At 44.7% G+C, this 15684-nt stretch overlaps 2 protein-coding genes across 3 annotated transcripts in view; one reads left to right on the plus strand and one right to left on the minus strand.

Annotated features, from left to right (window-relative positions):
* Positions 1-5526, minus strand: part of FAM83G (family with sequence similarity 83 member G) — an 88660-nt gene extending 83134 nt beyond the window's left edge. For both annotated transcript variants that reach the window (XM_082260604.1, XM_082260603.1), the window contains exon 1: positions 4970-5526. In XM_082260604.1, the coding sequence (XP_082116730.1) occupies positions 4970-5452 (483 nt within the window). In that variant the 5' untranslated portion in view covers positions 5453-5526. The remainder of the gene's footprint in view (positions 1-4969) is intronic.
* The window catches only part of SLC5A10 (solute carrier family 5 member 10), a 273294-nt gene that overhangs the window by 172198 nt on the left and 85412 nt on the right, over positions 1-15684 (plus strand). The window lies entirely within an intron of this gene.

Consider the following 15684-nt stretch of genomic DNA (forward strand, 5'->3'; position numbering starts at 1 on the left):
TCGAAAATGCCATGCTTTGTACCAGAAACATCATTTTAGTGTCATTTTTAAACAGAAGAAGCTATAGAATAAAATGTATACAACACTATTTTCTTTTTACTAGCACTGATCAAAACAGTGTTTTTGTCTACGGAGTCCCTATAGATGAAAATAATGTCAAAAGAAAGCCTCCCCCCCCCCCAAAAAAAAAAAAAAAAAAAAAAAAAAACACAATAACTTTGTTAACCTAAAGCAGAGCTCCTCCTGAAAGGGGAAGCTCTGCTTGTCAGCCTCCTCCCCCGCTCCGCTGACACCTTTTAGGGGGGAGCGGGTACCTGGTTTTGACAGGTACCCACTCCCACTTCTGTCTCAGATCACCACAGAAAAGTGAGCTGGAAGTTCACCCCCCCCGTCCTCCCCCCACAGCCGGTCCATTCACAATGCATAGCACACTTCATACATGCGCAGTAGGAAACTGGCTGTGAAGCCGCAAGGCTTCACTGCTGGTTTCCCTTATGCCTCGTTTTCACTGAGTGGTTCGGTTCGGTACACCTTGATCAGGCTTGCGTTTCCACCGCCAACAGTACCTAAGCTGAAGAGTACCTCAACAGTATTGCTCCACTCTGTTGGTACGGTACTAATGTGCTTGGTACGCCAATGAAAGGGTACCAAAAAGTGGTACGGTACGGTTCGGAATTAGGGTACCATTTACAAATTTTGACAATGGAAACGGCAAAAATTGCGTACCGTACCGAACCGCTCAGTGGAAACGAGGCATTAGTTGAGATGGCGGCGCCAGCACCCGAGAGCTGCTTGAACAATCCGCTCAGGTGAGGACCCTGCTGGATCCCTGGACAGGTAACTGCACAAATATTAAAAGCCAGCAGCTAATATATTTGTAGCGGTTGATTTTTAATTTTTTTTGGGGGGTGCCTGGATCTCCTCTTTAAGTAATGGAAAAATGATTACAAAATAAACCGGTCCATAGCAAAAATTTAGAATTTCTAGAAAAAGGTTGAAAATGCAGAGATGTGAAGTCACAATGTAAAAAATGTAAAAACACAGAAGTGAGAGCTGAAGGGGTTAAAGACAAATGAAATAAAATAAACATCCACCGACCACTAAGCCCCATCAAACTGGATTTTCTGCCAATCAGAAACTATTTGCTCCACCTACCAGTGGGAAACCCAAATGATTTCAGGGAAGGGGATTTTCTTTCCTTTCCCATTCTGCAACCACCCGAGGGACATTCCATATGACAGTCATGAATCTGCCTGCAGTGAGGGTGTGCAGCTATAGAATAAACATATGTATGTATTATGTGTCTGTAATATCAGCCCACTCCTCCATGGCTAGGAATATACGGATGTACTAATAAGTGCCTATCATATCAGTGCACTTCTCTGCGGCTATGAACATAAATAAGTACAATGTATTAATATAAGTCTGTGAGATCATTCCCCTCCTCTATAGAGATGAATATACATATAAAATGTATTACTAGTTGTCTATAAGAACCATCTACTTATCTATGGCTTATCCCTTCCATACTTTATCCAAAACTTATAAATTAAAAAAAAAAAAAAATTGGTCTACACATACACTTACGGCCCCTTTCACATGGGCGATCCAATCCGGTCCATCTGTCAGTTTTTCAGGCGGACCGGATCGGATGCTCAATGCAGCCCTATGGGGCAGCCGATGTCAGCGGAGACATGGTCACTGACACCCGCTACTCTCCGATCCTGTCCGTGAAATCCGGACGAATGGAAACCCTATTTTCCATCCATCTGGAGGATCGGATGAAAACAGACAGGCGCCCCATTTTCATCCGATCTCCCATAGAGGAGAGCAGGGATCTGTCTGTATCTGCAAAGTAAGCAGAGATGGACCTGTCATCCGCCTGCTCAGCAGGGGGGGGGGGGAAATCGGCGGATTGATCCTCGCTGATCAAAACGGAGTCCACCGGGCAGAAAGCCCATGTGAAAGAACCCTAAATCCACTGTGCAAGCAGCCATGTTATATTGATTATCTGTAGTATCAAGTCACAACCCAATATCAAGAGCGTCCGACTCCATAAAACTTTCTGTTCTCCCATTTAATAAAGTGAAAGTTCACTTATTTTAAAAAGAAACAGAAGAGTTGGAGCATCTGCCCAGTTTCTATTGTGTCTGTGCACCCTCACTTCCTGTACAAGTTACAGGTGGTCATGGGAACAGGAAGTGAGCTGAATCAGCCTGGTGGGGACAGAGACAGCAAAGAGAATGTAGGCCTCAAAAAAAAAAAAAAAAAAAAGGGGGGGGGGGTAGGTTTGTACAGAGCCTCACTTTATACAACAATGATTTTGACATTGTCGTAATTGGTTTTAGAACAACAATTTTTTAAACACATAATCTGGCTTTACAGGTGGCAGATTGAAGTTAAAGTGGAGCTCCACTTGTTTGCGCCCTCCCCCCTCTACTGCCACATTTGGTACTTTTTGAGGGGGAGGGGGCAGGGCAGGTACCTGGTTTTGGCAGGTACCCGCTCACACTTCCAGCTCAGCTCAGATCGCTGTGCCCCCCCTTCCCCCGCAGTCTACTGGGGTACATCACAGGACTCAAAGGACTACGGGACCATTCACATGACGCAGCGCAACTCGCACACGGTAGGAGACATACTGTGAACCCACAAGGCTTGCTAGACATGCTGTCGCCTGCACCCGAAGGCTATTGAAGAACTGGCTCTGGTGAGGACATCGTGGGATCCCTGGACAGGTAAATGTCCTTATATTAAAAGTCATCAGCTACAGGATTTGTAGCTCCTGACTTTTCATTTTTTCTAAAAGGGAGCCTGGAGCGCCTCTTTAAGGGGTGATAAAATTCAGTCACAGATATAGGTCTGTTCCAAGATATAGAATTTCACCCAGGTTATTTATAATTGTGTTTGCATAAGGAAATATAAGATGAAGCACAAACTGGGAGCCTCCGGCAGATGTGGCACTACAAGTAGCAGCACATCAACCATAGTATATGCATATAGGACATTAGTGTAGAGTTCAAAATGAAGAAAATATAATGGGGGATCAATATTTTCCAATGCACAGCTTACTTAAAAAAAAAAAAAAAAAAAAAATTATAATAAAACTCTGAGAAAAAAAATGTATGTATGTATGTATGTATGTATGTATGTATGTATGTATGTATGTATGTATGTATGTATAAGAAGATAAATAAATACACACATAGACACATATATACACTAGGATCATATTCCCAAAGCTTTAACACAAGGATAGGGATCTCCAAGTCAGCCATGTGACACTCATTTTCAAATCTCATTGGACTCAGATGAAAATAACTTTTTTTTTTTTTTTTTTGTTTTGTTTTTTTAAACATAAAGGATCTGTATCCTCACGTGTTACCTTAGTGAATTACATAGCTACAAAGTTTGTCTGGTTGGAAAAAAAAAAAAAAAAAAAACAAATCCATCCAGTTCAACCAATAGTTGAGCCTATAATCTCCAATACATCACTTTCTGTACAGGTAGGTGTAATTGCTTACAGGTGGGTGTTCTTGAATGGACTCTGGAAATATTAGGAACTCGTCACAAAACAGGTGCATTCAGTAAGGCCAGCCTTTTTCAACCAGGGTGCCTTGGCAAAATGCCAAAAAAGTGATGAAAAATTGTATACAAGCCAGCAGGTGGATGAAGCCTGCCCATTAGTTACACAAAGCCACAGGTTTTCATTTTGCACCATTACAACTTTCTAGACACCGGCATCCTAACAACCAATGACATCATTAGTTAAAAAGGAGAATCTCTGTTGCCTCCACAGCATCCTGGTTTTACTCTCCTGTGCCCCTCTCCTTCAGCACTGGGGTGATATTAGCTTACTGGTGGAGAGAAATTGAGGGAGAAGAGAAACACTGGAATACTAGTCAGTACCAGTGCCCAAAAGTGTATTTGCTTTGGAAGAATAAATCACCTCTAACGTTGGGTGTCCTACATATGGATGTTGCTGCATTATATAAAGCTATTAGAATAGTTTTTTTACATTTTGGAATGGGGTGCCTAGAGACTGTCCAACATTTTAAAGGGTGCCTTGAGATCGTCTATAATTTTAAAGGGTGCCTTAAGATTGTCTATAATTTTAAAGGGTGCCTCGACTAAAAAAAGGTTCGGAAACCCTGCAGTAGGGTATACCAAAGTGCAAAAATGAGGGCTAAAGCATATTAACCCATTAAATGTCAGGAACAGTTGGTTGGTTGGTTAGTATGGTCTATTGACTAATGTCTTACGGAATAAATCTAAAAGGCACTATACTCATGACATGGTTTATGTTCAGCAGTGTTTTCCGAATTGATCCAGGACATTCCACAATGGAATTGGTTATTCCCCTGGAAGTCTTAAATTCCTCACCCAATCCTATTATATTTTTGAGGGTGAATTAGCTTCTGGTTAAGGGATATTAAGAGAGTAAGCCGGCCTTTCTCAACCTTTTAACCCCTAGAGAAACCATTGAAATGTTCAGGTCTTGGGGAATCCCTGCTAAACCCAATTCAAAAGGTTTTCATTGGGTAAAACGACCCTTCATTTGCTGGGTGGCCAGAAGGAAGCATGACTGCCCCCCCCAGTGGTGGTCAAAATGTACCCCTTACAAAGGTTTTGCAGTCCCTGGAAATAAGCAAGCATCATCAAATGGGAGGTCAGTAAGCCACTAGCAACTACTGGAGAACCAATGTCGAGAATGGCCGATGTAAGCCTTCCTCTGGGGCAGGGGTCAATGTGAATGGTCCAACGTGGGCAGTGGATTATGCCACCCCAATATAAACACATGGAATAAATCTTTCAGTGACATATTGACGTATACCAGCTATTGTGGAACTACAAGTCCCTCTGTGTCACTTCGGGCTCTGCTTTGTGGGACCTGCACTTTATAACAACTGGTGTATCATAGTTAATCTTGACCCAGTAGACTGGTCTTAAAATCTAAATGCCAGTACCTTACCTTCTGAGCCTGTGTGATCATCTTCCTGATCACCTCCTTAATGTGGGGGTGTCCATCAATCGGAGGCTGCATGTACACAGTGGCCCGGGTCACCCCTCTGTAGGCCACAGTGTCCGGCCACCCCAAGTCCAGTTCTGGGATGGAGCAGTCTGACCTATCCGGCCAGTATTCCAAGGACTGTTCCGTCTCATCTTGTTGGGGCTCCCCCTCTTCTGGCTCAGGCTTGTCTCCATTTGTCCTTGGATGACTTAAGTCTGGGTCAAATGCCTCGACTCTGCTGGCAATATTGGCCACCTCCAACTCAGACAGAAAATCCCTGATATTCTCCTTCTTTATCACTTCATGATACGTTTCCTCTCCTGTGGACACCAGAGCCTCCAGGGCGAGCCGCTGCTCCTCGCTGTAAAAGAACTCTGGTTTGGTCTCACTGGACCTCCAGTTGACGTTGTTGTTGTCCAAACACTGGAGCTGGGAAAGAGCCATGGCTGGAGAATGTCACTGCAGGTAAAGAACCTGCTTTGAGGGATCTTCTTGGTCTTGGAGAACCTTGGCAGTAGGACTTTATTAGAAGAGAACCTGTTCCTACTGGAAGAGGTCCAGAGGTAGACCTGACAGAGTCTTCTACTTTGGTTCCTGGCAGAACGGATCCAGAAGTGGAGCGGATTGAGCCTTCTACTGAGGTTCTAAGTGGGAAGATCCAAAAGAGGACCCGGTAGGGTTTACAACAGATCAGAAGTGGACCCAATAGGAACTTCTACCTACGTTCCTGGTAGAACTGGCCAGAAGTTGACCAGATAGAACCCAAAACTTAGGTTCCTGGTAGAAAAGATGGGAAAAATACCCGAGAGTCTTCTACTTGGGTTCCAGGAAAAAATATCCAAAAGGTGGACCGGCTGGTGGCCACTACTTAGGATCCACCTTTCCTAATCCCTAGATCAGAGGATCCTGCTGGGTTAGATCCAGAACTAAGTCCTTCTGAAGGTGATCTTCCAGGTGTTATAAGATGAGCTGTCCCTGTTACTGAACTTCCCAGGAGTTGATCCTGCTTTGAGTCGATTCCTTAGTGGATCCTGGGGGGGGGATCAGATTCCGGATATGATCCTGGTGAGACTATGATCTGGTCCTGGATCCTCAGGAAGCAGATCCAGCCGGTAGAAGGTCCTGATCTTCCCAAACAGAACTTTTCTTAGCCCGGTGTCAGTGCTCAGCACTCCAGTCCCGGTGCTCACACTGACCCATATTGCACAGAGTGGCCCCCCCTGATGAGTGGCAGTCCCGGGGCCCCCCTGCTGTCCTGCAGCCGGTCACAATCCCGGATCCTTCCTGCTGCTCCGCTGCGGCTCCCGAACTGACCTTCCCCCCTCTGCTCTCGCAGGTAGCCGCACCAACAGGAGGGGGGGGGTCACGTGAGCCGGTTCCAGACCACGCCCCTCTCCTTTCTCTCATTCAGGGCCTCGTGCACACCCCGAGTCACGTGACGCTGAGTCTTCCCAAATCTCCGGCGGATCTCTCCGGGTCCAAACACAGCCGGGACCCGGATCTACAGAACCCGGAGAGGGGGAGGGGGTGCAGGGATTCTTTTGTTTTCTGCAAGAAAATGTTCCTAAAATGGGGAGACTTTTCTGATACCTCTGGTGGCCATACATGGTTAGAAAATCGTTCGAGATAATGCTCGATTGCTCAATTTTTAAACGTTTGTGGGCTCATTTGTATTCCCAAAATGATAAGTTTTATGGAAAAAAAAAAGCGAACCGTCATCAGGGCCGGGAGAAGGGGTGGGCAGGAGGGAAGGCTGCACTGGGCGCAATGGTTTAGTTCAGGGATGGGGGCGCCTTGACAATAACCCTAAGGGAGGGGGTGCAGTTTGGCATCTATGCCCTGGACACTGGATGACTTTGCCCCGGCACTGACTGTCATGTCAGAGTTTTGTAGCATAAACAATCGATTTTCTAAATGCTAGTAGTGGAATTGATTGGAAACAGCCAAACAAATCTGCAGCCCATTTGCATGGTAAATCGTAAAGCCCCGTACACACGTACCGATTGTCGGCCAAACGATCGGCCGTCTGTTGTCCAGTGCTGTTGTGTTGGTTGAAATGTGCTCTAGACTGCACACGAATTTTGTCGGCCAACAACAACCAACTTCAGAAGTGATGTCATGTGATGGTTAACTTTCCGTGTGTTTTTTCTTCTCTGAGCATGCCCAGTCTTGCTCATCTGGCTTTTGTCGGCCGAATTCTGTACTGACTGAGGAACAATCAGCCATTCTGGTGTTGGCCAACAAAAATTTTATAGCATGCAGACCAGATTTTGTTCGGCCGAAAAGTCGCAGTCGGTTGTCGGAAGCATCATACTAACAAGCCAACAATCGGACGTTGGCCGAATATTTACGGCTGACAATCGGTACGTGTGTACGGGGCTTAACCCAGGAAGAACAAGCAACAAAAAAAAAGATCTTTCTTTAAATGCAGTGGGAGGGTTCAGGGCTGGCCTAAGACATTGTGCTGCCTGGGTCTAAAAATGAAATGCTGCCCCCCCCCCCACCTCCAAAAAAAAATTCCGCCCACCAAAAGGCCCCCACATCCATTATTTTATATAAATTTTATATATACGGTTATCTTCTTCCATAACTCACCGCCACACCGGTCAATCAAACACCTGCTGTCCTCAGTCCTCCTGTCACTTCTGTATCTGCTGCGCCCACCGCCCTAGAATATCCAGCCTGTCCTGCATAAGATGGAGTGTGCTGATGTCTGACGTCATCGCGCACACTGCAATCACGTGAGGGACGTTCCCCAGAGGAGACGATCCGCCTCCTCATACTCATCAGTTTGCACTACAGGTGGGAGTATGAGATGGGGAAATGCTGCCTGTAACACGCCGCAAACTGACGACACACAAAACTGCTGGGAAAAAAATCCTGGGAGTCAATTTTCCGCCCCTATCTAAGTTCTGCCTAAGTGTCGGGTCACACTTGTGCGATGCGGGAAGGCTGCGAATTTGCAGCCTGTTCCCGCATCGCATCCGCACAAGAGGCAGTTCACACTGCCATATGCGATACGCAGGGGGTGTCAATTAAATTAACAATAACAAATTAAAGACACCCCCAGTTTGATCGCATATCGCAGTGCGATCTGACAGTTCGCACAGGATCAGATCGCACAAGTGTGAACCACTGTGCGATCCGATCCTGATGCGGCTGAAAAAAAGGGTCATGTGCGTCTTTTGTGCGGGTGCAGTGCGAATTTCAGCCATACAAAGTATATGGCGGAATTCACATCCGCACAGGAGATCGCAAGTAATGAAGGAGCAGTGCGCTCCGAATTACATGCGATCTCCGCAGCCGCACTAGTGTGAACCAGCACTGAGTCCAATGGATCCAGTGGGACCCATAGTAGGGGCGTCCCTGACAATGATCAATCACTTCCGGTGATCAATGAAAAAATATACTTATGTTGTTAACGACTGATATCTCGATAATTGGGGGAAATATTTTGATACAATGATGGCGTTATCTCATGCACATTCAACAGTTCTTTATCAAATGATTTTCTAACCGTGTACAGGTACGTCTTATACAATTAGAATATCATCAAAAAGTTTATTTATTTCAGGAATTCAATTCAAAAAGTGAAACTCATATATTTATATAGATGTGTCACACAGACAATGATATATTTCAAGCATTTCTTTCTTTGAATTTTGAGGATTATGGCTTACAGCTAGTAGAAACCCAAAATTCAGTTTTTTCAATAAATTAGAATATTACATAAGACCAATAAAAAAAAGGTTTTAATACAGAAATGTTGGCTTACTGAAAAGTATGTCCATGTACAGTATAGTATGCACTCAATTTGGCGTGGCATGGAGGTGATCAGCCTGTGGCACTGCTGATGTGTTATGGAAGCCCAGGGTGCTTTGATAATGGTTTTCAGTTCGTCTGCATTGTTGGTCTGGTGTCTCTCATCTTCCTCTTGACAATACCCCACAGATTCTCTATGGGGTTTAGGTCAGGTGATTTTTCTGGCCAGTCAAGCACAGTGATACCATGATCAATAAACCAGGTATTGGTACTTTTGGCAGTGTGGGCAGGTGTACTGGAAAATGAAATCAGCATCTCCATAAAGCTGGTCAGCAGAGGGAAGCATGAAGTGCTCTAGATTTTCCTGCTAGAGGGCTGCGCTGACTGTGGATTTGATAAAACACAGTGGACCAACACCAGCAGATGACATGGCTCCCCAAATCATCACTGACTGTGGAAACCTCACACTGGATCTCCTGCAACTTGGATTCTGTGCCTCTCCACTCTTCCTCCAGACTCTGGGACCTTGATTTCCAAATGAAATGCAAAGTTTATTGAGCAACAGTGTGGTCCTTTTTCTCCTTACCCCAGGTAGGGCGCTTCTGACATCTCTGGTTCAGGAGTGGCTTGACACAAGGAGTGCCACACTTGTAGCCCATGTTCTGGATAGGTCTGTGTGTGGTGGCTCTTGAAGCACTGACACCAGGTGTAGTCCACTCCTTGTGAACCTTCCCCAAATTCTTAAATGGCCTTTGCTTCACAATCCTCTCAAGGCTTATCCCTGTTGCTTGTGCACCTTTTTTTTTTAACCACACTTTTTCCTTCCGCTCAACCTGCCATTAATATGCTTGGATACAGCACTCTGTGAACAGCCAGCTTCTTTAGCAATGACCTTTTGTGACTTACCTTCATTGTGGAGGGTGTCAATGACTGGCTTCTGGACAACTGTAAAGTCAGCAGTCTTCCTCATGATTATGTAACCTACTAAACCAGACTGAGGGACCATTTAAAGCCTCAGGAAACCTTTACAGGTGTTTTGAGTTAAAAATAATGTAAACCCACTCAGCAGGTTTTACCTACAGGTAAGCCTATAATAAGGGTTATCTGTAGGTACTATGAATATCTCCTAAATCTTTATGGTTTAGGAGATATTTGCACTTCATGCAGCTGGTGATGTCACTGATGCATTGCTTTGGAGGGACAGTATACCCGTGTGGTGCTTTTAGAGTTCCGTTCCACGGTCCATGACTCTCATGCGTGGGAGTGACGTCATCACGGTGCGGCCAATCAGAGGGCCAGAGGAAGCAAACCCAGAAGGAAGAATGGGTGAAGATGGAAGTGTCTGTCAGAGCTGACATCGTGGCAGTGCAGGGCTTCATTCTAAGGTAAGTATTGCATAATGTGCTAGTATGCTATGCTTTGTAGGGTCTTGGGCACCGTTTATTTCCTCTTTAATTACCTAAATAGAGTGTGACACCATAAGTCTACAATATTGAACTTTTTTCTGAGATACTGAATTTTGGGTTTTCATTAGTTGTAAGCCATAATCATCAAAATTAAAAGAAAGAAATGCGAGCCGTGCGTGTAAGGGTGTGACCACCCCAGAAGGATAGATTGACGCAGACTTCGCGTGCAGACACAGAAAATACTGCTGCGCTGAGGTGTACGTCATACAACGCAACACATCTGAATAGCTAGGGCTCGTGCACAGGGACAGAGAAAATGATGCTGTTGGGGCATCTGGCGTTTTGTTTGTTTGTTTTTTTATGCCAGTAAACGCAGCGTCTGACATTTAGTCCCCGTTCACACTGGGTCGCCTCACAGGTCGCCGTAGGTCGCCTCCCATAGGGAAGCTGCGGACCCATTCTAATAGGAGCGACACAAGTCGCTCCGACTTAGAAAAAGGGTCCGGAGCTTCTTTGGGGCGACCAGGAGGCGACCGCTATAGACTTCAATGTTATGAAGTCCGTGGCGGCCGCTCCGAGTAGCGTCGCTTGTATGTGAACAGGGCCTTATTGTGGCCATACACATGCAGGCATTTTATTAAACCGGTAGTATCATGTTTTTTTACACTTTTACCTACAGGTAAGCCTATAATAAGGCTTACCTGTAGGTATAATTAATATCTCCTAAACCGGCACGGTTTAGGAGATATTTGCAGTGCATGCAGCCACTCACGCGAGCGGCGCATGCGCTCTGAAGGTCCGGGGGGAACTTCAGTTTTGCTTGCCGGGAGCTTGCCGGAAAATCACTCCCGCGCGCATGCGCGGGAGTGACGTCATCGCGGCTCCAGCCAATCACAGCGCCGGAGCCGCCGAACCCGGAAGAGACGACGAGGGATCATGGCGGCGCCCGCAGCGATGTCCGGGGGTCCGTGTCGGGGCTTCGTTCTAAGGTAAGTAATACATAATGAGCTAGTATGCGATGCAAACTAGCTCATTATGCCTTTTGTCTTGCAGGTTTTTTTTTTTTTTTTTACTTTTGGGTTTACAACCGCTTTAAAGGAATTCCCCAAACGTGCGTTGGGACAAGGCTGTAGGAGTATAATTTAGGTGCATACACTCATAAACACATCTGAACGTGCACAGAAATGTATTCTAGAGGCTAAAATAAATAAAGCAGTATTAATCTGAAGAGCAAACATTTATTATGTTGCAGTTTATCAGTTCTTAGATGGGGTAGCTACCTTGGGTTTCTTTTTTAGGCTTTTTTCCTTCATTTTCATTTTCACCTAGTGAGCCGGACAGTAAATTTGTTGTTTGTTTAACAGAACAAGCTGCCCTGCAAATAGCAGTTACAATGCTTTGAAAAAGTATTCATACCCCTTGACATTTTCCACATTTTGTCATGTTACAACCCAAAAACATAAATGTATTTTATTGGGATTTTATGTGATAGACCAACACAAAGTGGCACATAATTGTGAAGTGGAAGGAAAATGATAAATGGATTTTAAAATGTTTTACAAATAAATATGTGAACAGTGTGGTGTGCATTTGTATTCACCCCCCTGAGTCAATACTTTGTAGAACCACCTTTCGCTTCAATTACAGCTGCAAGTCTTTTTGGGGATGTCTACCAGCTTTGCACATCTAGAAAGTGATATTTTTGCCTATTCATATTTGGAAAATATCTCAAGCTCTGTCAGATTGGATGGAGAGCGTCTGTGAACAGCAATTTTCAAGCCCTGCCACAGATTCTCAATTGGATTTAGGTCTGGACTTTGACTGGGCCATTCTAACACACGAATATGCTTTGATCTAAGCCGTTCCATTGTAGCTCTGGCTGTATGTTTAGGGTCGTTGTCCTGCTGGAAGGTGAACCTCCACCCCCTTCTCAAGTCTTTTGCAGACTCTGACAGGTTTTCTTCTAAGATTGCCCTGTATTTGACTCCATCCATCTTCCCATCAACTCTGACCAACTTCCCTGTCCCTGCTGAAGAAAAGCATTCCCACAACATGATGCTGCCACCACCATGTTTCACGGTGGAGATGGTGTGTTCAGGGTGATGTGCAGTGTTACCGTAGTTTTCCGCCACACATAGCATTTTGACCAGAGCACCTTCTTCCACATGTTTGCTGTGTCCCCCACATGGCTTCTCCCAAACTGTAAACAGGACTTCTTATGGCTTTCTTTCAACAATGGCTTTCTTCTTGCCACTCTTCCATAAAGGCCAGATTTGTGGAGTGGATGACTAATAGTTGTGCTGTGGACAGATTCTCCCACCTAAGCTGTGGATCTCTGCAGCTCCTCCAGAGTTACCATGGGCCTCTTGGCTGCTTCTCTGATTAATGCTCTCCTTGCCCGGCCTTTGTCTTGGTAGGTTTGCAGTTGTGCCATATTCTTTTCATTTTCGGATGATGGATTGAACAGCGCTCCATGAGATGTTCAAAGCTTGGGATATTTTTTATAACCTAACCCTGCTTTAAACTTCTCCACAACTTTATCCCTGACCTGTCTGGTGTGTTCCTTGGTCTTCATGATGCTGTTCGTTCACAAAGATTCTCTAACAAACCTCTGAGGGCTTCACAGAACAGCCATATGCTGAGATTAAATTACACACTGATAGACTCTATTTACTAATTAGGTGACTTCTGAAGACAATTGGTTTCACTAGATTTTAGTTAGGGGCATGAGAGTAAAGAAGGCTGAATACAAATGCTCGCCAGACTTTTCACATATTTATTTGTAAAAGAATGTTGAAAACCATTTATCATTTTCCTTCCACTTCACAATTATGTGCCATTATGTGTTGGTCTATCACATAAAATCACAATAAAATACATTTACATTTTTGATTGTAACATGACAAAATGTGGAAAATTTCTAGGGGTATGAATACTTTTTAAAGGCCCTGAAGAGGGTTGAGACAAACCATTTACCACTGACCAGGGTGCTTTATTTTCAGCTGGTGAATCAGCTAGTAAGTCTGCTGGTTTTGAACAGAACAAGCTTTCCAGCAGAATGTATCAGTTACAGGGATGAGACAAACCATTTCCACTGACAGTAGTGCTTACAATGATCAGCTTTTATTTACTTATACAAAACCTTTATCCCAAACAGAAAAAAAACATGTTTGCTGTAGCTGCTTATAAAGAATGAGCTGTGGTTTGGCTTTAGTTTGTTAGTGTATCTAAATCTGCTTGTACATCTAATACTCTCCTTACCCCCAGACTGACATTGCTGCTGTCCAAAAGTGTCTCCTGTTCTCTTTCATCCAGAGTGGGGACACTCTAATACAGGATATGTGTTACTGGCCAGATCACCAGGTGAAAACAGAGGGGGGAAAAAGCCCAAAAAGAGAAAACTAATGCAGCCACCATATCTAAAGATTAGTAAGCTGCAATATATTACATTTTTGCTTTTGAGGTTTTTAAAGTGGTTCTATGGCCCCTTTCACATAGGGGCGACGCTACTTCGCACCGCAACCTCCGAGGTCGCGGTGCGAGCAGCGCGCCGCGGCCTCGGAGCGGCCGCCACGAACTTCATAACATTGAAGTCTATGGCGGTCGCCTCCTGGTCGCCCCAAAGAAGCTCCGGACCCTTTTTCTAAGTCGGAGCGACTTGTGTCGCTCCTATTAGAATGGGTCCGCAGCTTCCCTATGGGAGGCGACCTACGGCGACCTGTGAGGCGACCAGGTCGCCTCACAGGTCGCCTTAGTGTGAACGGGGGCTTAAGGCTCAAGGTTTTTATTTAAAAAAAAACAAAAAACAAACCTTCTGTATGCAGCAGCCTCCCCCCCAATACTTACTGCCATTGGTGGCTCCTGCTGCTGTCAATCACACCCAATGAGCCAATGAGAAGAGAGATAGGGGGCATGGCCAAGCCATGAATAGACATTCAGAGCAGTGGCTCGGGAGACCTCACAGCAAGCTGTTTGCTATGGGAGCACTTGAGAGGAGGGTGGAGCCAGGAGTGCCAGCGGGGAACCCAAGAAGAGGGGGATCAGGGCTGCTCTGTGCAAAACCAACTTTAGAAAGCAGGTAAGTATAACATGTTTGTTATTTAAAAAAAAAAAGAAAACTAATATCACTGACATTTTAGCCAATAGAATGGGTTAGCAGTCACGCCATATGCCTGTAAAGTTGCATAGATACGGAAGATTAGGAGCATTTTTCTGCTAACTTCCAGCCTCCTGATAGAATTTTTGGAGCATGAATTCATATGCCTGTGTGCATGACCTCTTAGGCCCCATTCACACCTAAACATAGCAGCACAGGCTTTTTATTGTGCATTTTTCACCCGTTAATGTGCACCTAGGGCAGCCCATTCACTTAAATGCTTACATGCAACAAAAGCCCCAAAGTATCTCCAGAACCTTTTCAGTCCTGGAGCGTTGGGCATTTTCTCAGTGCTCATTTGTAGCGCATTTAGTTGCATGACAAACACGCGGCACAACATGCATCTACTACCCACACTGCCGCCTACAAATACTGTAGCTTCTGGCTTTAAAAATACAGATGCTTACCAGCCCAGGAATCCAACCCTGTCATCACCCTGCCCAGTTCCTTGCTGGTCTTTAGGTCCCCGGCACCGCCATCTTGCTTGTTGGAAGCTGGCTGTCACTTGCTAATGTCAAAGATTCCTTCCCACTGCACATGCACAAGGCTACATAGTACTGCGCTTATTATTATAACAAAACCTAATATCGATATTCTGAAACAAAATATAAATATTCTGAAAGGAATCACTGGGAACTGAATCCTGATTGAGCAGCTTCCCTCCATCGATTGGTTCCATCGGGTTGACCTGTGTATGGGCTTTTATGCAATTTTGACCTTCGTCGTAAGGGTCAGATGCCCATGTAAAAGCACGCCTGGTGGAGGACTGACTGCACTTTTTCAACGTTTTTGCATTTTCTTTTTTCAAATTCAACTTTATTTAAACAAATAGAGAGGGAACATACAGTACAACATACAGTATAAACCAATTCAGGTCACATCAAAGGCAAACGTGATAGTACTTCGCAACAAAGATCCAATGCAAATGGGCTTGAATATTCATAAACCAGATGTGTATACTTAGCGGCAAAGAACCCATGTAAATGGACTGGAATATACAACAACCAAATGTATATGTATCACAACAGGTAAAGCATATAGGCACCAGGCATCCCAGAGGCATGGTGTCGGATATCCGCGGGAAACACAATGTGGCATGAGTGTTGGGAGCCATACCAAATGAGTGCACAAGCTTTAGATGTTATAACACGTAATAGCAGTGCCTAGAAAGGAAGGGTGTAGGGCTAGGGTCAAGAAAAAGACAGAGGGGAAAAAGAGAAGGACGAGGAAGTGACATAGAGGTATGGGAAGATTTTTGCATTTTCAACACTAGTTCAAATTTTAAATGTGTTTCTATGGAAATTATTATTAATATTATATAGTATTTATATAGCGCCGACAGTTTACGCAGC

The sequence above is a fragment of the Pelophylax lessonae genome (assembly GCF_965119305.1).
Source record: "Pelophylax lessonae genome assembly, chromosome: 6".
Taxonomy (NCBI): domain Eukaryota; kingdom Metazoa; phylum Chordata; class Amphibia; order Anura; family Ranidae; genus Pelophylax; species Pelophylax lessonae.